At 51.9% G+C, this 23537-nt stretch overlaps 1 protein-coding gene across 6 annotated transcripts; it reads left to right on the forward strand.

Moving 5' to 3' along the window:
- The first annotated feature begins 3453 nt into the window (after positions 1 to 3453).
- Katnb1 (katanin regulatory subunit B1) lies at positions 3454 to 23251 on the forward strand. 6 transcript variants are annotated; one of them, XM_005004676.4, is made up of 20 exons: positions 3454 to 3626; positions 4741 to 5047; positions 8813 to 8943; positions 12037 to 12154; positions 17287 to 17387; positions 17650 to 17691; positions 18192 to 18275; positions 18469 to 18584; positions 19026 to 19097; positions 19288 to 19438; positions 19558 to 19748; positions 19825 to 19955; positions 20337 to 20387; positions 21314 to 21381; positions 21501 to 21644; positions 21720 to 21869; positions 22025 to 22101; positions 22178 to 22252; positions 22470 to 22586; positions 22868 to 23251. In XM_005004676.4, the coding sequence occupies exons 2-20, from the start codon at positions 5008 to 5010 to the stop codon at positions 22998 to 23000; spliced, it is 1992 nt and encodes a 663-aa protein (XP_005004733.1). In that variant the 5' UTR covers positions 3454 to 3626; positions 4741 to 5007; the 3' UTR covers positions 23001 to 23251. The 6 variants fall into 6 exon arrangements, with proteins under 6 accessions (XP_005004733.1, XP_013010301.1, XP_005004732.1 ...); XM_013154847.3 differs by having other exon boundaries at positions 3478 to 3617; XM_005004675.4 differs by lacking the exon at positions 3454 to 3626 and adding an exon at positions 3634 to 3764.
- Positions 23252 to 23537: the final 286 nt, after the last annotated feature.

Here is a 23537-nt window from a genome sequence, read left to right on the forward strand (position 1 = left end):
GTTCAAGGCCAGCCTGAACTGCATAGTGAAACCCTGTCTCAAAAAGAAAAAGAATAATTGCAAGTTGTATCCCAGCCTGTGCAATTCACTGACCTAGAGAAACTGTGTCTCAAAATTTAAAAAAGGGTTGGGGCTGTAGTTTAGGGCAAAGATCTTAGGTTCAAACCCCAGTGCCAACAACAACAAAACAGAAATGGAGATAGGCAGTTATACACCAAAAGGCATGTACTATAATGTCTACAACAACACTATGCATAAGAGCTCCAAACTAGAAATTACCAAATGCCCATCAAGAGTAAAAACCAAAGGCTAGGTGCAGTCATATATGACTGTAATCTGAGCTGCTCAGGAGGCTAAGGCTGGAATATCATCAACGTCGATATCAGCTGGGGCAATTTAGCAAGAACCTATCTCAAAAATAAAATAAAAAGGGCTGAGAATGTAGTGCAGGGACAAGGTGTTACTTTACTGCGTTTAATCCCCAGTACCAAAGAGGAAAAGCATAGAGACAAAAATTGTGATGATGGGGGCTGGGGATTTAGCTCAGCGGCACAAGCGCCTGCCTTGTAAGTGTGTGGTTGTGAGTTCGATCCCTGGTACCGATAAAAAAGAAAAAGACCAAAAAAAAAAAAAGAAAAAATTGTGATGATGTAGGGGAAAGGGTCTGTGAATAGGGAAAGACCTCATTGGGCTTCCTGGCTAATTCCTATTAGAAAGAGTTAAAATTTTACTGAGGGTGCAATTAAAAAGACAAGAGAAAGCCTAAACTAGGAGCCTAACTAAGTTACATCCACCTTGCAAAGGAAAGAGGTGGCCACTTAAAAGGCAGCTGTCTCTCCTGGACCTTGTATGTAAAGTCATTTTAAACCCATAAATTTCAGACATAGGACCTGATAGGATAAAGGAAATACAAATAAGGCCGACCATAGGTATTTGCCCATAGATGATGACACCCAAATTAAGAATAGGGCCTGAAATAGCCAATCAGATTGCAACAAACTCCAGCGGTAAAGTTTTTCTGCCATGCTTTTGATAAAAAACAGCCAGAACAAAGAGTCGTCCCATCTTTTCAGAGCTCTCGTACCTTCCCTTAGGTTAGCTGTCAGTCCCTTGCTTCTTTTCTTTCTTTCAAATAAAGTGTTTTTGTTTTCTTTTTGTAAACTTGGTCCCTTTAATCCTTTACTGGGGCTGGGTTTACAAATCCCAGTGAGCTGCTCAAACAGTGCGGTACCCACTCTCCCCTGGATGCAATAGATGTCATGGTTAATCTTCATTGTCAAGTTAAACAGTCTGAGATACATTTAGACTAGCAAAGCACGCTGGAAGCATATTGGTAGGCATGGCAGCGTGAGTTTGAGGACTAGAGCTTGTCCCTGGCCTCTTTCTCTCTGGCTCTTCCTCACCCACTGTGTTTCTTGATTGCCATTTCTGTCTTGGAACAGCTATTCATGGACTGAAACCATGCTGTTTGTGTCAGGCATTTAGTCCAAGGGATGAAAAACTGACTAATGCAGTTGTCTTGAGATTTTATTTTGGTTATCCTAACTGGCTAAAAGAATGCTACTAGCAACTAGTGAGTGGATACAAGGGATGCTCATCCAACAAGGCTCAGGACAGCCCCCTCCAACAAAGGATACCCAGCCCCGCAATGTGAGAATATAGAAGTAGCTGTACAGCAAGGAATGAGCCAGTTACCTGGGATGACCTGAATTTCTCAAGTATAATATTATCAAAAGATTCCAAATACAATAAAGTATACATTATATGAATACATTTGTGTAAAGAACAAAAACAGGAGAAACTAACTGATGGTCAGAAGTCAGGACAGCGGTCCTATCTGGGATGTGAGGATTAGTGAGAGGAAACAGCAGGGGAGCTTTTGGGTGCTGGTGACGTTCTGCTTCTTGGAGGTGATAGTGTTGGTGAAAACTCACCGACCTGGTACACTTACAGTATTTGTTTTCTGGGGTATGTGCACTATACTTCAGTGTTTTAAAAGGCATGTCACAAGTCTAATCAAATCTTTAGACCTAACTTCCAGTTAACAAGAAACTCAGGGGAAGTGCAAGGTAAAGGATACCAGAAGAAAACTGATAAATCCTGTGGGACAATCTTCAAAGTGAAAGGCTTCATTACTGCAAGACATCAGTGTTATTAAAATAAAAAGGTCGGAGGAAAGAAATGGAATGAACATAAAAGAGCCAAGCGTGTTGAATCTTGATTGGCTCCTAATTAGGATATTTAAGTCGAAACCCGGGGCCTACACGCAAGTACTCTGCCACTGAGTGATACCCCCAACCAGGTTCCTACTTAAAAAAAAAAAAAAAAAAAGGGCTGGGGATTTAGCTCAGCGGCATAAGCGCCTGCCTTGCAAGCAGGCAGTCATGAGTTTGATCCCTGGTACCGATAAAAATGAAAAAAGACAAAAAAAAAAAAAAAATTTAAAAGAGTAAAAAAAAAAAGTTAAAATATATTTTGGGAATGAGTAAGAGGATGCATTTTCTTAGGAATGGTTATGTAGAATAAAGGCCTTATTTTAAAGAGTTACACGCTCAGGGTTGAACTGTCACGCTATGTATAAATGTCAGTGTTCTGGGAAAAATACACAAAGTATATGTGACAAACTGTTGGCAAGTGTCAAACTCTAGGTGGTATCCTTTCAAATTTTCTCAAGTTCTGTATAATAAAAAGTTGAGGGGGGATACAGACTGACCTGCTATCATTCCAATTAGCTCTGCTTCAGAGAGCGGGGAACATGGACCCTCTGCTTCTAGTGTGGCTGGTGGTGGTGGTGCGGTACAGCGGAGCACGGAATTCCCCAGACTTTGATTTTCAGAAAAACGGCTCCAGTCCTGGGGCTCCTATTTTTCGGCTACGTGTTTTTTTACAAGCATTCTGGGGCCTCAGTTTCCCCATCTGTAAACGGGAGCTGGGATTCCCACCCTTAGAGCTGTGGTGAGTGTACTGAGATCAAAAGGCCTGACCTGCAGTGCGTGTGTAGGGGAAAATCCGGGCGGTGTCGCTCTGGTTCGCCATCCCCTCGTGGGAGCAGCCACTCGCGGCTGTGCAACTCGAATTCTGTTTCCCTGTAGGCCTCCTGAGGGGGACTCAAACTGGTGTCTAGATCTAAAAAGGGAAGCAAAGTCTTCAAGCCTGGGAGGCACCGCCCCGCAGTTAAAGGGAACAAGCAGGCAAAATGCTAACTAAGGCTGTTTCGCCCCATTCCAAGATGGAAGATCCTTGGCTTCACGCTGCTCCAGAAGTCCCGTCCCATTGGCTAGTTGACAATTAGTCTTCCAACAATACGATCGCTTATTGGTCGATCTAGGACGGTTGCTAAAGTGATTGGCGCAGCCACCATTCGAGGGCATTTCGCAAATTTTTCAAACGCAAACTAGGTTCAAGGAAGAGAAGGAAGTGAGGGAAAAGCGTGAGGTGGAGGCGGGACCTACGAAATGGCAGCCCGCATTGGTTCATTAGAGACCGAAGGGCGGCTCTTGCATGGTTCTTACTCGTGATTAGAAGGAAAAGGGAGCGGGTACCTACGAAAAGCCGCGGAAGAGCCTGCTTTCTTTGGTAATCCTTGAGGGAGGTGGAGCGTCTGCCGCAGCTGATTGGTGAGATAGGTGAGGTGGGCGGGGTTCCAGGCCGGAGGTTTTGTTGTGAGGGTCGGTTGTCAAGCAGCGGCCAATCAGGGCAGGGGATGGAGGCAAGTGGGGGTCGCTCTTGGAGCAGGTCCTCGGCCTCCAGAGCCGCAGCTGCAGGTAGAGTGGGCAAAGGGGTGAGAGGAAGATGGGCCCGGGGACTGGGCCGAGCTACGCAGGGCTGAATGGGCTACGGGAGAGAGCTCGGGCTCGAGGGAGACTAGACACTATACCTCGCAAGGCGCGAGAAGAGGGAAGACCTGGTGGGGCTGAAAGATCAGCTCCAGCCTTGGGTCGAGCGGGGCTGGCGTGGAGGCCGGAAGCAGAGCTGGGGGGTCCCAGGACAACGGGTAATGAGTAAGGGCAGGAGAAACATGAGCGCGAATGAATGGGAAACGCCCATAGCGGCGGCGAAGTGAGAGAACAGGGGGTCTGGGAAAGGGAATACAGAGGAGCTGGTTCTTGGGAAAGAGGTGAAATGGCTGTAGGGAGGGTGTGGGAGGCTCCGCGTGAGGTGGCCTTTAAGAGTCGTTCAGACTCACACCCAAACCGGAGGCCTGGCTCCCAGTTCTGTCTTTGGGAATTGTAGGGGGCACTGTAGTTACCTTGCCAGGAACCAGAAGATTAGACCCTCAGGGTCCTCTTTGAGATTGTCACCGGAAGAGGATTTCACTGGTTATCACAGGATTGTCCCTCGTGGGCCCCTAAGCTTAGCATCAGTCTACAGCCTCCATCTTTACATCAGTTGAAAACAGTGATGCCCAAAAACCTGTCACTGCAGACCCCTAGTCGTCCCTGCCGCACCGCAGGTACTACACATTGGGCAGCCAGCATGCTGGAGCAGAGCCACCACCATTATCACTTCCCCGGGAGGACCTTCATTTGCTTTGTGTCCTAAGTCACTATGCTTGAGGTGACACCTCTGCAGATTCTCAAACTCAGTTTGTGTCACAGCTTCTTATCTTTGGTAGGTTTGGTGGGTATCACTATCAGGCAGCCTTAGTGATGATCTTGGATGATCAAGTAAATCATGAATATAAGACAGTACTTCTCATAACCAAGTGTTTCCTAACAGGCCATCACCTCTGTTTTCCAGCCAGGCATTGAACTGAGATGGCTCAAGGCTGACATTCCGTGAGTTGGGATCCTGACAGATGTGCACAGGCTGCTGCTATTGTTGCTGTGGATGATTTAAAAGCACCAGGCAGTCCAGGGCTGGGAGAAGAGGCATTCTCTCTGCCTGGATGTGTGGGAACTCCCTGCCAACTTGATTGAAGGATCGGGGCGGGGGTGTCCACCCCCACCCCACAAAGAAAGCATATTCCATTTTGTGGGTGAGGCTTCAGGTGCCAGCCCCTGAAGGATGGCCACCCCTGTGGTCACCAAGACAGCCTGGAAGTTACGTGAGTAATCTGCAGTTTTCTTTATTACCCCATTCTGTTAGCTGTTTGTTGCTGGCCAACTCATTCTCACAGCTTTGTATCCTCTTGGCAGAGAGGGAGACCCCCAGACTTTGTTGTGAGATAGTCCAAGATGGGAAGTATGACTAGCATCTCTTAGATTGGCAGTAACATCAAGCAGGTGACTTAAGCTGGCCGAGGCTCAATTTGCTTTTCTCTACAATCAGATAGTCACACCTAACATTCTATAGTTGCTATGAAATTCAAGTGAAATCATGAATATAAGACAGTACTTAGTGTAGGGTTTCCAGTTAGCTTGATAAGGAAGAATATGATGAGAAATCCTGAAATATTCTAGGTATTTTGGACATCTTGTGAGTCAAACTTCCGTGGCCAGGTGAGAGGATTTGTCGGGGGGCGGCACAGAGGGACACTGACAGGGCTCTGGAATGTAACGGCATGTGTTTCTCCAATCCCATCATTGCTCTATGCTAGTGGTCCTAAATGCTTTCATCTAAGACCTTTTATACTTTTAAAAATTATTGAGGGCCTCAAATTGCTCTTCTTTATGGAATGTATACCTATCAGTGTTTACTATGTTAGAAACATTTCTCAGACTTTTAAAACGTAAGAAATGTATAATCAAATGTGACACTATTTGATAAAGCGCCCACATGTCATGTATCTTCTAGAAAATTCTACTGTATGTTTGTGAGCAAATGTGAGTTCAAAAGCCAATCACCATGTTAGTAGCATTATGGAGTGGTTTTATTCTCTTTTCCCCTCCAGAAGGATCTCGAAGCTCTCAAGTGTTTCCCAGATCATGTTTGCAGAACTGCTCCACACACTGGCCAACAGAGGGCTATATCCCAGCTGTTACTTGCTGGCATAGACTTGAGGTAGCCCACCTGGTCACCCATCCTCAGTGGGTTTGTTTTCAGGAACTAAGAGTAAAGCTCCACCACTGTTTAATCAGGAGACCCTGGCCAAAGAGTTTGCTGGACCTCACTTTCCTCATTTGTAAAGTAAGAGGTGTGGGCTATTTTCAGATTGTTCTTCAAAGCTCTAGCATTCTTGAAGAACCCTTTTATGGTTTCCCAAGGAAGATATACTTTGCACAGAGCAGCTATTTATTTTATCAGGATTATATATCCATCACTTAAACAGTTGGTCTCCTGTGCATGAGCCAGTGAAGGACAAAATAGACAGAGTCATTATATAACAGGAGTCCCACCTGGGGAGACCATCAGGCAGGAATTGATAATCACTCATTTCCATGCCTTCTCTAATTCCATGCTAGTGTGTGTGTTTTGAATCAGTTAACAGAGATGAGGATGGAGGGTGAGGCAGGGAATGCATGAATAGCAAGCACAAAGGCCCTGAGGCAGGAAGCTTGATGTATAGCAAGGATTTAAAGGAGGCCATGATCTGTGCCGTGGTGGCAGGGAGAATATGGTGCCAGATGATGCTCGTGAGTTCTGCAGGGGTTCACGTCCATAGCCCTTTTGAGGCTTTGACTTTATGTGAAAGGAAAGGACAAATCCTTAGCATATTGAACAGGTGGTGATGTGAGATGACCAGTTATAAGATGTCTGAGGCACCTGAGACTATATGACCTGCAGCTCCTTGAGGCTATAGAAGGTATTTGACCCTCTTGGGTCGCTGATGCCCAGTTCTTTGCATCCTTCTTCTGGAATGCAAGTCCTCAGCTCCTCTGGCTAGAAGGCAAAGTATTCCCTAGCTTTGGAGCCTGGAAAGCTGCTGAGGGCCTGCACCATGGGGCAGTACAGCAGTTGTCACCTGGCCTGCTGTACTGAGATCCAGAGGCATGCCGAGGATTTTGATCTCTTAGCATTAAAATCAGGTCCCAGCCATGGGCCACTGTTACTTGGTGTCCTTCCAGCCAAACTAGAGGGGTAGCTTTCAGCTGTGCCCTGCACTGCCTCCATACACTGGTCAGCTGCTTAGAGGAGAGGAACTTTACCCAAAGTCTCACCTTTTCCAGCTCCTTGCCTCGACCAGGAGCAATCCAGTTAACACTGGCAAACACAGGCAGGAGCCTTCTCTCTCGTTCCCTAGAGCCTCCCGGTGCCAGACATAGAAAGCACTTGTGTTATGAACTAGTGGCTATGGTTTTCTAGGATCCTCCAGAAATCCTAAACCCAATGAAGTGGGGCTCAGCAAGAACTTCCCTGGAAAGTAGAACCAGCTGCCAGGTGGGTCCACAGAGAGGGCAGTGCAGACAGGGAGTGGCTTCCAAGAAGGGGACAGGGCTCAGGACTTGAAGTGGAGTACTTAGGAAACAGATATACTGTTGTCTTGAACACACAAGTGTCAGTGACCAGGACTCCATGCCTCTGTCCCTACAGTGTCCAAAGGATAGAAGGCTCTGTGGTTGAGATGGGCACTGGAAAAGAGTCCACCTTGTTAGAATCCGGATGGCTGATGTCTGAGTCTGCAAGGAGCTCTCACCCTTGCTGAGCTGGGTACTACCCATGCCAGCACTGCCCTGGCCAGGGCCTCCTGGGAGCTCCTAAGCATCGTTACTAGTCTGTCTGAGCTGGGCTGTTTTCCTGGCCCCACTCCAACCTCTCTGTGGTCTGAGGCCTGCACCAGTGCCACTCAGGCAGGTGGAGTCTGAGCCTGGTTGAGGATGTGCCCAGTACAAAGCTGTGACACCCTTCTTTGCATCACCAGGCCAGCCTTTGGGCATTGGCACCTTGGGGGTTTTTTTGTGTCTCTGTGGGAAGATCTGTCTTTTCTCCTCGTTCTAGGAACTGTCTCATAGGCCTGGGCTGCCTTTTGGTTCCTTGTCTTTGTCTGTGCCTCTGGGAGCCTTGACAGGGCCCCTGAAAGTTCATGGCTGCAGCACCAGGGTCCAGCCCAGGGGCCCTGTTAGCTGTGCACAGGTTTTATCTCCATCTCTTGTCTTGTCAGCCCTTCCCCAACCTGTCTATCTGCTGCCTTCTTGGGAACCCCTTGGCCACTGTGTCTTGGTGACCAGTCCTTACCTCCTGCTTAACAGCCACAAGCACCTGTTCCCTACTCACACAGGGTTGTGTTTCTGAAACACAGACCTTCAGCACCCCATAGGGGCTGTACTGTTGTCAGCCCAATTACCAGACAAGGACCAGCCTTCGAGAGGACAGGTGACTTGAAGTCATACAGTGGCAACTAGCAGAGCTCAGACCAGCTCCTGTGCAGCTTGGTGGTAGCTTACTTGGTGCAGCTTACTTCTTTTTGCAGTTAAAAAAGAAGAGAGAATAACTTTTGACCTGTAGTCATCCTGGTATTTATGTAAGATGGGTTCCAGGACTTCTATGCTTAGACACCCAAATCCTTGGATGCCGAGCAGCTTGAGGAGCACATCACTGCTATGTGGCCTCCTTTGCACTTTTAAGTCACTCTGGGTTACTTATGGTACCGGATCCAGTGTGAGCACCATGTAAATAGTTGTTACCGTGTATTATTTAGAAATCATGAAAAGTCTGTACCTGTCCAGCACAGATGAATTTTTTCCGGAATATTTTTAACTGTCAGTGGGTTGAGTCTGTGGCTGTGGAGGGTCAGGCCACCTATGTGATTGGTCTGCTTCCTGTTAATGTGCGTAAAAAGAAAAGCTCAGGAGGCTGCGAGGCAGGACCAGAATGACTAAAATCTGGGCTATCTGGGCTTCAGGTTCCATAGCTGGTGGCCAAGCAGAGCCACCCCTCCTCCATGTGGACCACCGATACCCTCTGACTGCCTTCTCCCTTCTTTTCCCTGTAGAAGAGATTGTTGCCCATGCCAGCAATGTGTCCTCGCTGGTATTGGGCAAAGCTTCGGGACGGCTTCTGGCCACAGGCGGGGATGACTGCCGAGTCAACCTATGGTCCATCAACAAGCCCAACTGCATCATGGTGAGTCTCGGGTGATGGGGATAGGGACAGGGACTGTGGCAGGAAGGGCCCAGGCAGCTTCCGAGGCACCATAGACCACAAGACACCCATCCTCTGGGGCCAGCCCAGGCAGGGAGTGGACACAACACACTGTCCTGCAACCCCTGCCTGTCTGCTCAGAAAGCCCCAGGACAGTTGGGACAGCAGCTGGCTCTCAGGAATAGAGCAGCCACCTGGCTGTGGGACACAATTAGGTTTGCACTGGAAAGTCCAAATAAGCACCTGGCCCATGGCTGGGCCGCTTACCTACACTTGACCTGCTTGGGTATGTTCATTTTGATTCTTTCTCTACTTCAGTTCACAAGAAGGATTTGCAGGGACCCTATTGAAGCTGATTAGGCAACTAGTTCTTTAGTAGGAGCTTTTCCTGGCTATACAACCGGATTCAGGACTGGAAAGAGCTTTTCAATGCAGTATAAAGGAGGCATAAAGGAAGAAACACATAAAATTTAATCACAGACAGGTTCTATTTTCCAAGACCAATGTTGTTGGTATTTTGATCTGTGCCTTTCTAGGTGTTGAAATACACATATACTTGCACACACATATATTAAAATATATCTTCTAATTACTGTCTTACTCTTGTGTAACCTGGTATTTTAGAATTAACAATGTTGTGAGAATTTTCCTATGTCAACAAATATTCTTTTACAACATGATCTTTAATGGCTTCCTAGTATTGCACTGTAGGGATGAGCTGTAATTAGCTTTGCCACACCCTGTTATCAGCTAGAGTCTGATTCCAGGTTTTTGGCTGTGCTAACCCACACTGGTGAGCATCGTCGTCTACACAGACCTTTCAGTGGGTCAGCGATCACTGCATTTAATCCAAGGGTGTGCACTTTTTAAAAAGCTTTCAGAACCTCTTGCCAAATCACCCTCTGGAAACCATTCTCAGCGGCACTAGAGGAGCCAGGCCCACCCCTATTCTTGCTAACACAGGGAATTATTCTTTTAACTGTTGATTAAGTAAACATAAAGGAAAAATAGTGGGAGATGACATTTATCAGTAGAAATGTAGTCACTTCATTGAGACCTTCCCAGGCCACAGCTAGAAGTGAGATTCTGTTCTGATTTTACTGTGTAGCATTCAAATGTTTTCTCTCCTCCTGAAATACCAGCCACATTCACAAGCTGAAAAATCCGCAGACATCAGAAGTAGGACCTGACCTGATGCGTGCTGTTTCCCTAGAGCAGCACAGTGTATTCCGGGGCCTGGCTATCACATTTCTCTTTGGACACCAGATGCAGCCTTCAGGTCTCCAATTGGCCTTAATTTATATCTCTGTCCCCTCACTTGTCGCAAAGCACTCACTCTGCCTTCGGTACCACAGACCTGCTGACATCTCCTGCCTGGGCGTTTGTATCTGTGCTACTCTCTCAGCAGATGGTCTATTTATTCGTGTTTACCTTTGAATAAATGGGACACTTGTGTGGCTCAGCACTGGAAAGACAGTGAACAGTAAGGTGTCTCTCTCCCCGACTGCCTGCTGTGTCCTTCTAGACTTATTTTCAGTGTAGACAAGCAAATGTGTTACCTCTTTCCTCTCCCACTTTTTCAGACAGAGGGTATCATACTGGGTACACCATTCTCGGTCTTTTTTCACTTAAAAATCTCATGGAGATTAGTCTCTTAACAGATTTAAAAGTTTGCTATATTCTTTGTGGTATGTAAGGAGAGTGAATCCAGGGCTTTCACACTGAACTACGTCTCCAATCCTTTTTATTCTTGGAATAATCTCCCTAAAACACTAAGTTGCCCAGGCTGGGCTTGAATTTGCAATAATTCTCTTGCTTCTGGCTACCAGAATGCAGGGATTACAGGCATGCACCACTACATCCCACTGCCTCATTCGTTTCAGTGGCTAATTTTCCACTGACTACCACTTAGCCAATGAGACTCACTTCAGCAGGTACCCTTGGGTGTGTGCTATTTCCTGGGCTTGCACGTGGCCAGGGCTAGCCCTCCAACACGGATTGCTGGTGGAAAGGAATGCACCTAATATGCGTGAGGTTTGTCCAGTTGTGGTCCAAAGAATTTCTGCCCATTCAGGCCCCAGCTAGAGCTGGGTGGGAATTAGACAGGCTGCATGGAAGTGTTGGGTCTTGGGGCTGGATCTGCTGAAGAGCAGCCCTCCTACCATTCCCAGTGGAAATGTCATCTTAGCAAGCACTGATATAGTCACCCACCACTGTGCTTTGGGGTGGCCAGGAGCAGGTAAAGAACGACAGACACCACAAACTTAGTCTCCAGCCTCCTCTCCAGAAAGCTGGAGATGCTGGAACCTACCACACTCAGAGTAGCTGGCCCAGGTACAGCCCAGCCCAGCTCTGCCTGCTCTGGGTGGTGGGAACCCACATGTCCTCCCGCAGAGCAACTCCCGGGCTCCTTGGGTTCTGTGTCAGGGTCCTGACAGAGCTGGGCAGCCCCTTGAGCCAGAAACCCAAAGGGATGAGATGAACACTGCTGAGTGCAGTGCCAGACAGTGCAGATAGGAGCACCTTAGCAAAAGTCACTTGGATTCAGGACTAGAGAATTGGTGTCTGCCTGCCTGCCTGCCTACCTGCCAGCCTGCCAGCCTGTCTGACTGTCTTTCTGTCTGTCTGTCTGTCTGTCTGTCTGTCTGTCTTTCTTTCTTTCGACAGGATCTCGTTATATAATCCAAACTGATCTTGAGATCACTATGTAGGCCAGGCTAGCCTTGAGCTGATTCTCCTGCCTCAGCCTCCCAGATGCTAGGATTATAGGCGTATGCCATGTGCACAGCTAAGGCATTTTCTTTATCTTGATCAGCTGCTCCCATTTCTGTAGATGACACCCATACCAGGAACACCATGGGAGGGGGTCGGTGGCTGACTAGGGTTTTGTCTGTCATAGTCCTGTGGCTGCAACTGCCGCTGGGAGAAATGGCCACGCAGAAATGGTCTGCAGGAGGATCAGGGTGTGGCTCTATGGAGCAACCTCCCTTAGCCACTTCCCTGGGACCCCAAAGTTGGGACTGCAGCTGGGGCATGTCCCAGCAGTGCACCGAAGCTGCCACCCTCTCTCCACAGAGCCTGACTGGTCACACGTCCCCAGTGGAGAGTGTCCGCCTCAACACCCCAGAGGAGCTCATTGTGGCTGGCTCGCAGTCGGGCTCCATCCGCGTCTGGGACCTGGAAGCTGCCAAAAGTAGGCCCCTCATTCCCGGCCCTCGCTCATGTGCCTGGGTTCTCTCTTGGGCTTGGGCGGGGCTGCACTGCATTTTCCATCTGACCAGATGGTGTGGCGCCCACCTGCCTGTTTGAGCCCAGCAGGAGTGCGGGCTGTTGTCATCTGAGTGGCTGGCACTGAGCGGTGCTGAGAATGTCTGAATGAACAGCATCGAGGAAGGATAGATGTGTGGGTGGGTTGGTCTGGATTTGGGACCTGGAGAGATGTCAGCTGCTGCGGGGGACCCTGCAGGCCACGGGGAGGAGTGGGTATGCCGTGAAGAGCCCACTCAGGCTGGCCCACGCTCAGCCCCGCTGTTCTGTAGGGACACGTGCTTCAGGTGGTCGGGTTGGCTGTTGCTTTAATGTTTAATTTAGTTTTTCTCTGAATAGAAATTTAACTGTGTGTTTTAGAGTCCAGATGGTTCTAGAATCAGTCATGATGAAGAGGAAGCCTTCGCCCTGCCCCTTCCCATCCTCCAAAGCCTCACTTTTCTGCCCTTCACCTGTCATTGCGCTAGTTGCCTTTACTCTTCTGAACAAAGGGACATTGCAATCTCCTTTCTTTTTTCTTTTTAAATAAACGTGTGTATTAAAATGCTTCCTGCTATGGGAGCCAGGGTTTGGCTCTTTCAGCCATCTCGACCACATCGCTTACATTTTTCTGTCTCTCTGCTATCACCAATTAAGTGGTCAAAATCTTTTGTTTGTTTTTGTGGAACTTTTGTTTGGGTTTTTTGAGACAAATTCTCACTGTGTAGCACAGGCTGGCCTCAAACTCAGGCAGTCCTCCTGCCTCAGCCTCACGTGTGCTGAAGTTACAGGTGTGTGCCACCATGGCTGGCTAGGGTCGGTGTTTATGCTGTAAGGGCAACAGGAAAGTCGTTCACAACTGGTTATGTTTATTTCTTTCTTTTTTTTTTTTAATCGGTACCGGGGATCGAACTCATGACCGCCTGCTTGCAAGGCAGGTGCTTATGCCGCTGAGCTAAATCCCCAGCCCCGGTTATGTTTATTTCTATAACTTGGTTTTCCTGGAGTTAATACTTGTTCCTCTTTTCTCTCTTGATACCTATTCGTCTCAGATTCTCAACCAGAGGAGTAAACTCCTGTTCCCCTCAAGCCTATCACATAACCCCGCTGTCTTCTCAGAACTGTGTTCCGCAGGTCCTAGGGCCTGGAAATACAGGAGCTTTCAGCCCTTCTGTCCTCTCCCATGGCATCAACTTCCTGGTCCCTTCCTCCTGAGATGGAGCCTATCTTCCTGTGGCTTACTGAGAAGGGATGCTTGGCAGGCACAGTGTTAGTGACTATCCCTGGGAAAAAGTGACTATTCTACCACCATCCTTTCTTTTAAAGTTTGAACATAAAGTTCGAGGTTGGAAGTAATTTGTCCTCGGGGTTTTGAAGATACAGCTCCATTGCCTCTTAGGGTCCAAGGCCAATGCTGTTGTTAAGCCAGGCTCCTCTTTGGGTAGGATCTGCTCCCCCTCCCTCCCTGTCTCACACCAACCTTGTAGAGTCTGCCTACAGCGTTACAAGCCCAGGAGCCTCAGAGTGGGTCTGTTTTCACCCCTGACCTGGGTCCTCTCAGTCTGGAGCTTGCCATCATTTCCAGGCCCCTAAGAGTCTCGCTTTTCTGGCAGGTGGGCTGCCACACAGGCTCAGTGGCTGTTGTCATGTGGCAGTAGGCATAGCACTACCAGCCCCACAGATTTATCAAAAGAATCTGGAAATCTGCACATTTCTGTGGGATCCACCCACTTTTTCAGTGCTGCTGGCTGACTGTGTGCTCTGCAGAATACAGCACAGGCCGGCGTGGGAGACTCAGATAGAGCTGCTGTTCTTGCTGCTTCCAGGTTGTTCGAGGCAGGAGGTCGTCTTCCACAGCCTGTGAGAGGGTTGATTTTGCTGAGGCTGGCTTTGCCAGGCAGCCCCTTGTGCCTGGCTGAGCCTCACAGCCTCTTCTGTGCCTTGTCTCTGGCCCGTGTCCACATCTGCTGCAGGGTGATGCAGTGGTGAGGTTCACTCTGCCAGAAAAGGGTGGTGGTCTTATGCTGATGGCCTTCAGGAAAGACAGTGCCCCTGAGCCTCAAGTGACTCTTGCCCACCCTGCAGTGGTTTGTGGAAGAAGCACCGAGCCACAGGACCCCTTGAGGACAAGCAGGCCGCACATTTGCTTCTCGGCATATGGCCCTGATGCCCAGCCACACCAGGACCCAGGGCTGTCGCGTTCAGGCACTGTTGGCCTTGAGCAAGCTACAAGGAGCATGCCTGGGATGAGAGGGTGACCAGCTTGGCTTTAGGGCGTCTCAGCAACCTCACTGTAGACCTGAAACCCTGTACATAACCATTCACAATTCACTGAGGAACAAGGAGAGAGGGAGAAGCCAGGAGTGCTGTGCCCCCAGCCCAGGCCTCGGCCACAGTGTTTGACTTATAAGGGAAATGCGATTCCGTGATGGGTCAAGAATAGAAACTGAAGACCTTGGCTTTTGGGGCCCTGGGTGCTACACAGGAGCTTATCACACATAGGCACCAGAGCACCTGAGAACCTCGCTGGTAGTGGGGTCAGTCCTACACCTGGTGTTCAGTAGCTTCTAGCAGGTTCTGATGCAGAGGCAGGTTGGCAGATTGGCCCTCTCATCTAACAGAACCTGGACCTTGAATCCTGGTGACAGGACTCCCACCCCAGTGGTCTCCATTCTGCCATCTACTGCCTTGTGTTGGGGGCTTTCCAGATGCAAGAGGAGGTGGCCCTCAGCAGGTGGTGCTTGAACCTCAGTATCTCCACCACACTTGCCAGAGCAGGATGGCAGTGGAAGGCCAGGAGCAGACAGGGCTCAGAGAGAGCCATCCATCATGGCTGCTTTGAAATCAGCCCAGCCCTGGAGGATTCAGGCAGAGGCCAAGCAGCTGCTCCACTGGAAAGCTGGGAGGTCCCTGCATGGGGCAGATACACCTGAGTGCCTTCCACTCTACAGTTCTGGGGTCCTCTGACCAAGTCCAGGCATCTCCCAGAAGAGCAGGAGCAGAAGTCAGGTCAGAAGAATGTGTCTTGGCAGCTTTCCACAGCACAGCCAGAGGGTGAAGGTGGGCCAGCCGGCAGATCCCACAGGAGGGCAACATGGCACCCTAAAAAGCTGGCCCACGCAGGGCTGGGAGCTGCCACAGCTATGTGGAGCCGGGCAGGACTTTGGCTCCTGGCTGGGGATGCAAAGTGAGTGAACTAGGGGTGGCATGGAACGAGCTAGCCTGAGGCTCCTTAGCTGGCACAGCAGTGCAGAGCCCCTAGCAACACGTGGCACCGCAGAGCAAGGAGAGACAGCTGCTCAGGGCTGGTGCAGCTGAATTGGACATTCACAGGACATTTGTGGCAGGAGGCTGTCACATTCCCGTGGTGTGAAGGGGCATAGTCCCAGCTCCAGTGCCCAACAGCCTGCTGCAGGGGGCACTGAGGCCACACGAACATGACACAGTTCTTAAGGTGGATGAGGATGGTAGCAGCCGCCTTTATTCCTGCCCTGTGCTGGTGGCCCCAGCACCGACTCCTCTCTTACAGTGAAGCACACAGCAAAAGATGCTGCTGAAGTGGTCCAGCTTCTGGCCCTGCACACCACTCTTCAGCCTCAGGCCAGCAGCTGTGTCCTGAGCCCTCACCTGCCTCCTAGCATGGTTAGAGGGATTCAGTGACTTAATACAGGGACATTGCTCAGCCTGCCTAACACTGCGAGTGCTCACTAGACATCCTGGGGACAAGGGAGGTGCCAGATGGCCATGGCTCTGGGTGGCGCATTGTCACTGAGACCAGAGAGGGAGAAGCAAGATGCATACTCCAAGAAGAAGAGAAAAGAAAGGTCCAGAATGGGGGATGGACAGGTTTCTGCGGGAATAATTATAACCGGCACTTAGCAAGCTCTTGGTGTGTTCTAGGCCCATGCTAAGCACTTCATTTTCTTACTTGGTTCTGACCAGCCTGAGACTCAGAGAATGTGACTTCCAAGGTCACACAGCAAGCAAGGAGCAGAGCCAGGACTGACTGCAAATATTTTCTGGCTCCTGAGCCTAGGCCCATGTCAAGGGATGGAGACTTTATTCCATTCATCCAGTGCTTGGATCTCAACACTCCTGTGTCTGAAATACTACATTTGGAGTCTTGAATACCTCCTGCCACAGAAGACTTACTTTATTTCACCTTCACTCAAACCTTAGATTGGCTGGACTGTCACACTCCTTGCCCCAGCACTCATGGGTTGATCAGTTTCATCCAAACAGGCAAAGTAAAAATCAAAAGCAAGATACAGGGAACAGACAATTGGTACCAGAGGGTACCCTAAGACAGTGCAGGGTTTGCCATGGAGCAGCCTCCTGACCTTTAGGGCGGCAGGTGTGGCTTCTGGATAGAGATGGGTGATTGGTCCCAGCTCAGGCCATGTCCTCCCTGTGTGTACCCTGCCCTTTCTTCCTCCACATGCTGTGACAAAAGCCCTCAATATCCCTTGCTTGGATGAGTGTGAGCACCCAGCCATGCCTGCCCTTGCCCTCCCTTCCCTCCACCTCCCAGGGCTCTTCGTCCTCCACCCCCTGACGTCTGCCCCAGAACCCTCTCCTCTGAAGAGCCTTTTTGGATTTCTTTTGTTGACCAAATAGCAGCTCCCAGTGCTAGAGCCTTTCCTTTCTCCCTCCTCCCCACCCTTTCCCTTTCCCCCTCTCTCCCTTTTTCCTGTTCCCCCTCTCTCCCTCTCTCTTCCTGCCCCTTCCTTCCTCTCTGCCTCCCTCTCTGTGCCCCTAATTGGCTTGGTAGGGGCTATTTGCCCTGCAGACAGCCTCAGGGCCTAGGCTATGTGCAGTTGTCCAGCTCTGCTGCCCTGGGGGCTTTGTTTAGTCTAAGCTGTGCACAGCATGCACATGTTTCCTGGGAACTTGCATAAAAACAGGAATGGCGTCCTCTGTAGAGCAGGAACACTCGTGGTGATGTGGTGGAGCTGTAGTTGGTTTGTTTCCTTGTGCAGCAGTTACTTCTGCAGTGCAGCGACGCACCCTGCAGCCTTGCCTTCCTTCCCGGCCTGCTTGCTCTCATGCCACAGCCTCTGCTCTCTTTTGCCTTCTCAGTTCTTCGCACACTCATGGGGCACAAAGCCAACATCTGCAGCTTGGATTTCCACCCGTATGGCGAGTTCGTGGCCTCCGGTTCCCAGGACACGAACATCAAAGTGAGTTGCCTCTCTGGGTGGCAACCTGCATGACAGACGGGCCTCCATGTGCATCTGCGGGCATCCTCCCCGCTTGGCAGCACCCACACCTGCTTGGGAAGGGGGATGAGCAGGCGCTCACAGACACTGGGTTTAGAATGCCCACCTGGGGCAAGTGGTATCCAAGCCTCTGGCATTGTAACTATTGAGATCTGGAGTGCCCTTAGCCCGGGTTCTTGGTCATGACCTCTTATGACATTGCCCCCTGCTCCTCTCCCCACAGCTCTGGGACATCAGGAGGAAAGGCTGTGTGTTCCGGTACCGGGTAAGGACAGCACCCTATCAGCCTGTGTGTGGCATGTAGTCCATCATGGGTGAGACCTGGATTGTGGTCTGGAGCAGAATCAGATGCTGTGGGCTGCCCATCCCAACCCCTTGGCTTTCCACCAGTGCCCAGAACTGTAACCATGTTTATCTAACTGCTCTGCACTCGATTGTGCAGGCAGGTAACTGGTAGTGGTAGGTAAATGGGGTTCTGCTCATGTAAGTTTGGTAGCATTGTGCCAAACTGTTACTTCCGGAGATGTTCATAGCTTCTGCATTAAAAGATGTCATTTCGTTCTCCGAAAGGGGCCATAAAATATGTTTTCCAGACATTATGATCACATTGTCCTGTTGGCCTGAGAGTCTGTGGCTATGTGTAGAGAAATGTACCTGTCTGACGTCTCCCAGCCAAGGCTACCTCTCCTTGTTTAGAAGAGCTGGAGAGAGGCCTGCCCAGCCCAGGCCCTTGGGTGAGCTCCATGCACTGACTTCCCTCCTCAGGGCCACAGCCAGGCCGTGCGGTGTCTCCGGTTCAGCCCCGATGGGAAGTGGTTGGCATCGGCCGCAGATGACCACACGGTGAAGGTAACTCCTCGCTGGATGTGGGGCTGGGGCTGGGGTCTGCTGATCACAGCCTTCCTGAGTCCTCGCCTTGCTCACTCTGCACCCAGCCTGTCCAGGGTGGGAGGTTTGTGGTCAAAGAGCTGGAGCTGGATTAGAGAGAGAAGGAACAGCCAGGGGCCTAGTTGTCCCTGACTGCCACCTGTCTGGCCTCCAGCTCTGGGACCTGACTGCTGGCAAGATGATGTCCGATTTCCCTGGTCACACGGGGCCTGTAAACGTGGTAGAGTTTCACCCCAACGAGTACCTCCTGGCTTCTGGCAGCTCTGACAGGTGAGGAGCAGGCCACGTCACCTGGGACTGCTGTCCTGCACCATCTCTGTCCCTTCTCTCCATCCCAAGGTGTCATATGCCTGATGAACCCATGTAGGCTGAATTGGCTTTCAGCCAAGCCAGGATTGCTTCCTGCTCCCGTCTCTTCCCCAGCTCTGATGTCCTGGATCTGTTTTCACAGACAGTTCAGGGTCCAGCAAGCCCACACAGTATAGGGAGGCCGTGGCTGCTCGAGCCCTGGAGGCTGGGCTGTCGGGCTCAGCCTCAGTTGTGCTCATCTCTCCTCCGGCTGTGCGGGGCCAGGCCCTAGCAGAGCCATTTCTCCTTGTGTTCTTGGCCCAGGGAGAGAGGTATCTGGAGAAAGCTGGCTTCCCAGGCCATGGGCCTGTGTGGAGGCCTGCTGGACACAGGCTTCCTGTCACAGTGGGGCTCCCTTTGCAGGACGATCCGTTTCTGGGATCTGGAGAAGTTCCAGGTAGTGAGCTGCATCGAAGGAGAGCCAGGCCCTGTCAGGTATCCAGCAGCTGCATGAGCATGCCCAGCCCTTCCTCTCCCCACCTGTTCCCCAGGCAGCAATATGGGGGATAGAGGGACTTTTCCTGTCCCTCCTACAGCTACCTCTTGGTCCTGGGCTCCCCTGATTTCCTGGGATGGCAACAGGCTGGGTGTCCCGGGACCCATAGCCAACTCTCGCCTGGCCCAGGAGCGTCCTCTTCAACCCGGATGGCTGCTGCCTGTACAGTGGCTGCCAGGACTCACTGCGTGTCTATGGCTGGGAGCCTGAGCGCTGCTTCGATGTGGTCCTTGTCAACTGGGGCAAGGTGGCTGACCTGGCCATCTGCAATGACCAGCTGGTGAGAGCCAAGGAACCCACCACCCACTGCCCCTCAGACCCCCCTCCCTCCCACCTGCCCTGCCAGGTCTCAACACTAGGCCCATCCTCAGGTCCAGCCCCAGCTCTTTCCTTTCCCAGATAGGCGTGGCCTTCTCCCAAAGCAACGTCTCCTCTTACGTGGTGGACCTGACACGGGTCACTAGGACTGGCACAGTGGCCCAGGACCCCGTGCAGGACAGCCGGCCCCTGACAGAGCAGCCACCCAACCCCAGTGCCCCACTCCGGCGCATCTACGAGCGGCCCAGCACGACCTGCAGCAAGCCCCAGAGGTGGGCTGCTGGGGCCCTTGGAGGGCATGGGGGACCCAGGGGTGGGGCTGGGCCTGACCACAGCCTTCGCTGCCAGGGTGAAGCACAACTCAGAGAGTGAGCGCCGCAGCCCCAGCAGCGAGGATGACAAGGACGATCGCGAGTCCCGGGCTGAGATCCAGAACGCTGAGGACTACAACGAGATCTTCCAGCCCAAGAACAGCATCAGTGAGGCCACTCACCACCCTGCCGCCCTGCGACCCCATCTCACCACAGGGTCCTTCCCAGGGAGGCACTGCTGTAGCTTTGCATCCCCTTAGCCACACTCCTGACCCCACCTGGGCCAGGCTTCTCTGCCCTGGTCCTGTGGTCCTCATTGGACCTTGCTCCTGGTAGGAACTTAGGCACCCAGGCAGAGGTCAGGGGACCCTCAAGTGCCACAGCCCCTGGTCTGAGCACAAGGAGCCCACTGAGCACTGGGTTGGGAAGGGCAGGGCTGAGGGCACCTGGGCCAGGAGCATGATCACACTGCTGGGGAAGCACCTTCCATGCCCCCATGCTAACTCACAGGCAGGAGCCCTGAGAACTCAGCACCATTTGTCTTGGCAGGTCGGACACCACCCCGAAGAAGCGAGCCCTTCCCAGCACCCCCTGAGGACGGTGAGTCAGGGCAGAGCCTAGCCTCCAGGGACCCTCTTCCCTGGCCCAGCCCTACCCTGGTATGGCCTCCAGTCTCTCTTCCCCTAGATCTTATCCCTTCACCTCCCTAAAAACTTACTGTGTACTGGGCAAGGTCCCAGTGACTATGTCAGCCAGGCAGGTATGTGTATGAAACAGTGGACACCCACAGGTAGTCTACACTGGGACACAGACCATGGAGGACAGTAGGCCACTAGGGACCTTTGAAAATGGGACTGCGGGCTGGGGATTTAGCTCAGCGGCATAAGCGCCTGCCTTGCAAGTGTGTGGTTGTGAGTTCAATCCCTGGTACCCATAAAAAAGAAAAAAACAACAAACAAACAAACAAAAAAAAAAAAAGAGAAAATGGGACTGCAGCAGGGGACAGGCTGGGAGCAGGGAAGAGGCAGCAACAGGTGAGCCCCACTGGAGACAGGAAGCCCAGAGAGCCCTGGCCAGGAGTTTGGGTTACAGTGGGGACAAAGGTGGGAACATCCACTTTGGGATGGAGGGGGAATGGGTGGGACCCCCATCCTCCGCAGCATCCCTGCCTGGCTTCACGTCTTCTCCGATGCTTTCTTGAGGTTGAGTTTCCTAAAAGCTGCTCCCTTCTCCACTTCCTGTGTACCGTCTGCTCACCAGTGTCCCCTCCCCATCACACATTCCATTCCTAGTGACAAGATGGCCTGAATGTCCTGGGTCCCCATACAAAACTAGGTGGAGAAACAGCCCCAGCCCTGCTGTCTGCCTCTCCAGGACCCCAAACTGCTGATGGTTTCCCCTCTCCAGTTCGCCCTGGGCTCCCCATTGTCTGCCGCTCCATCCCCCAACTACAGATGCCACTCAGAGTCTCCCCAAGTCCTGTCCTCCTCCAACCTAACCCCATGATCATTTCCTTTTGTACTCAGACACGACCACAGTGAAGGAGGCAGCAAAGCCCAGTCTAGCCATGGATGTGCAGTGCCCAATGCCAAACGTATGTCCAAGCAGAGGGGCTGCAGGCCTGGGTCAGGGCCAGGCCCAAGGCCTACCATGGTGGTGGGAGGGGAGGGGAGGTCTCAGGCAGGCTACTTGCTGAACCTCTGCCCTCTACAGCTCGAGGGCCCAGCCCAGCCCCCTGTGCTTACATCCACACCTACACCCAAGAGTGAGCTCGCCATCATCCCAGCCACTCGAAACGAGCCTATCGGTCTGAAGGCCTCCGACTTCCTGCCCGTGAGTGGGGACTCAGCCAGAGGGGTGAGTTGGCAGCCATGGGGAGTGGGCAGAGCTGTGCCGCCTGCTCCCATGCTAGTGTCTGGGCCCATCCTTTAGGCTGTGAAGATCCCCCAGCAAGCAGAGCTGGTGGATGAAGATGCCATGTCACAGATCCGCAAAGGCCATGACACCATGTGCGTAGTACTCACCAGCCGCCACAAGAACCTGGACACCGTGCGGGCTGTGTGGACCACAAGTGACATCAAGGCAAGTGCCCACCCCTGCCTGGGGCCTGGCCACATTCCCCACTCTGCCTGCTGCCTGAGTGTAGGGCTGAACTGAGAGATGGCCACATGTAGGGTGGGAGAGCCTTTTGCTTGTACTGTGACTGTCTCCACCCCATGATGGAGCTCTCTTTGCAGACATCAGTAGACTCTGCCGTGGCCATCAATGACCTGTCAGTGGTGGTGGACCTCCTGAACATAGTCAACCAGAAAGCGTAAGTGGCCACGAGGATTGGGGAAGGGCGGGGGGACCAGAGCTGCCTGTCAGGGCCACACTCCACCTCTCCCCAGCTCCCTGTGGAAACTGGACCTGTGCACCACTGTCCTGCCTCAGATCGAGAAGCTTCTGCAGAGCAAGTATGAGAGGTAGGGAATGAGGCCTGCTGGGGGGAACCAGGGACTGGAAGACCTCAGGGCCCTGGAAGTGGCTGGGAAGCACTGTAGCCCTTCTACTCCCAGGCTGGTCAGAGTGGAAAATGGCCTCTCTGTGTGTGTGTGTGTGTGTGTGTGTGTGTGTGTGTGTGTGTGTGTGTGTGTCTGTCTGTCTGTCTGTCTGTCTTGCTCTGTCTGTCCATCCCCAAAGCTACGTCCAGACTGGCTGCACATCCTTGAAGCTGATCCTGCAGCGCTTCCTGCCCCTGATCACAGACATCCTGGCTGCCCCGCCCTCCGTGGGTGTTGACATCAGCCGGGAGGAGAGGTAAGAGCCAGGCTGGTTTCCAAACAGCTTAGAAAACACATGTTGAGTCATTTGAGGCTAGGGCTCAGCACATGGGGTCGGTATGGCCAGAGCCCAGGTTCCCGCGTGGCCTTGCTGTACCCCCACAAGCCCTGGGATGACCAGAAAGGGTGGGGAGGTCTTGGGCCACAATCTTCCTGTTTGAGAAGGGACAGAGTAGGTGGGACAGGCAGAGTTCCCAGGGCTAGGAGCGGATCATGGTGGCCATGCTGACCTCCTGAGGCCCTGCCCTCTGCCCACAGGCTACACAAGTGCCGGCTCTGCTACAAGCAGCTCAAGAGCATCAGTGGCCTCATCAAGAGCAAGTCCAGCCTGAGTGGCCGCCACGGCAGTGCCTTCCGGGAGCTGCACCTGCTCATGGCTGCTTTGGACTGAGGGGTTCAGTGGGCAGGGCACCCAGCAGCCCTCAGGACCTGGCCTCCTTCCTCTTCCCTGTGTGCCCACTGGCTCAGGAGCCTCTGCCTGGTCTCTGCTACTGCCCCAAGGCCATCCTGGAGGTGGCTAAGTGGGCCCTGACCTTCAACAGCTGCCCAGCTTCGCTCAACTCTTGTTTCTCGGGGCAGCAAACACAGTCCTGGGGCTGCTGCTATAATTTATAGGCAGGTTTTATTAAATTTGTAACTGTTCCCTGTTTTGTTGTGCAAGGGGCATCCTCTGGCCATACAGCTCACCCTAATGGCCTGGTGTGCCAGGCCGTGTGGCCAGGAGGGGGCAGCAGAGTGACGGCTGAGATGTGCCAGTTCAACTGAGCACTAAGTGGGAGGCTGTAGGCCTCCCAGGCTAGGGAACAGATGAGGTCATCATCCATCTCTGCCACCCTCCCAGCTGTCCCTGGGTCCCTGCAAGATGACAGGACCTCAGCCTCGTAGGCGTGGCCACCAGCAGGCTGGCGCAAGGCTAGAAGGGCAGCTG

The sequence above is a fragment of the Cavia porcellus genome, unplaced genomic scaffold (genome assembly GCF_034190915.1).
Source record: "Cavia porcellus strain 051 isolate PalLab524CR breed Dunkin Hartley unplaced genomic scaffold, mCavPor4.1 scaffold_4, whole genome shotgun sequence".
Taxonomy (NCBI): Eukaryota; Metazoa; Chordata; class Mammalia; order Rodentia; family Caviidae; genus Cavia; species Cavia porcellus.

Bases quoted from the DNA above. Each gene is read 5' to 3' on its own strand.
- Katnb1 (XM_005004676.4), top strand. From the start codon at position 5,008: ATGGCCACCCCTGTGGTCACCAAGACAGCCTGGAAGTTAC. The intron at 8,944-12,036 runs GTGAGTCTCGGG...CTCTCTCCACAG, and splicing joins ACAAGCCCAACTGCATCATG to AGCCTGACTGGTCACACGTC. The intron at 19,439-19,557 runs GTGAGAGCCAAG...TTCCTTTCCCAG, and splicing joins CCATCTGCAATGACCAGCTG to ATAGGCGTGGCCTTCTCCCA.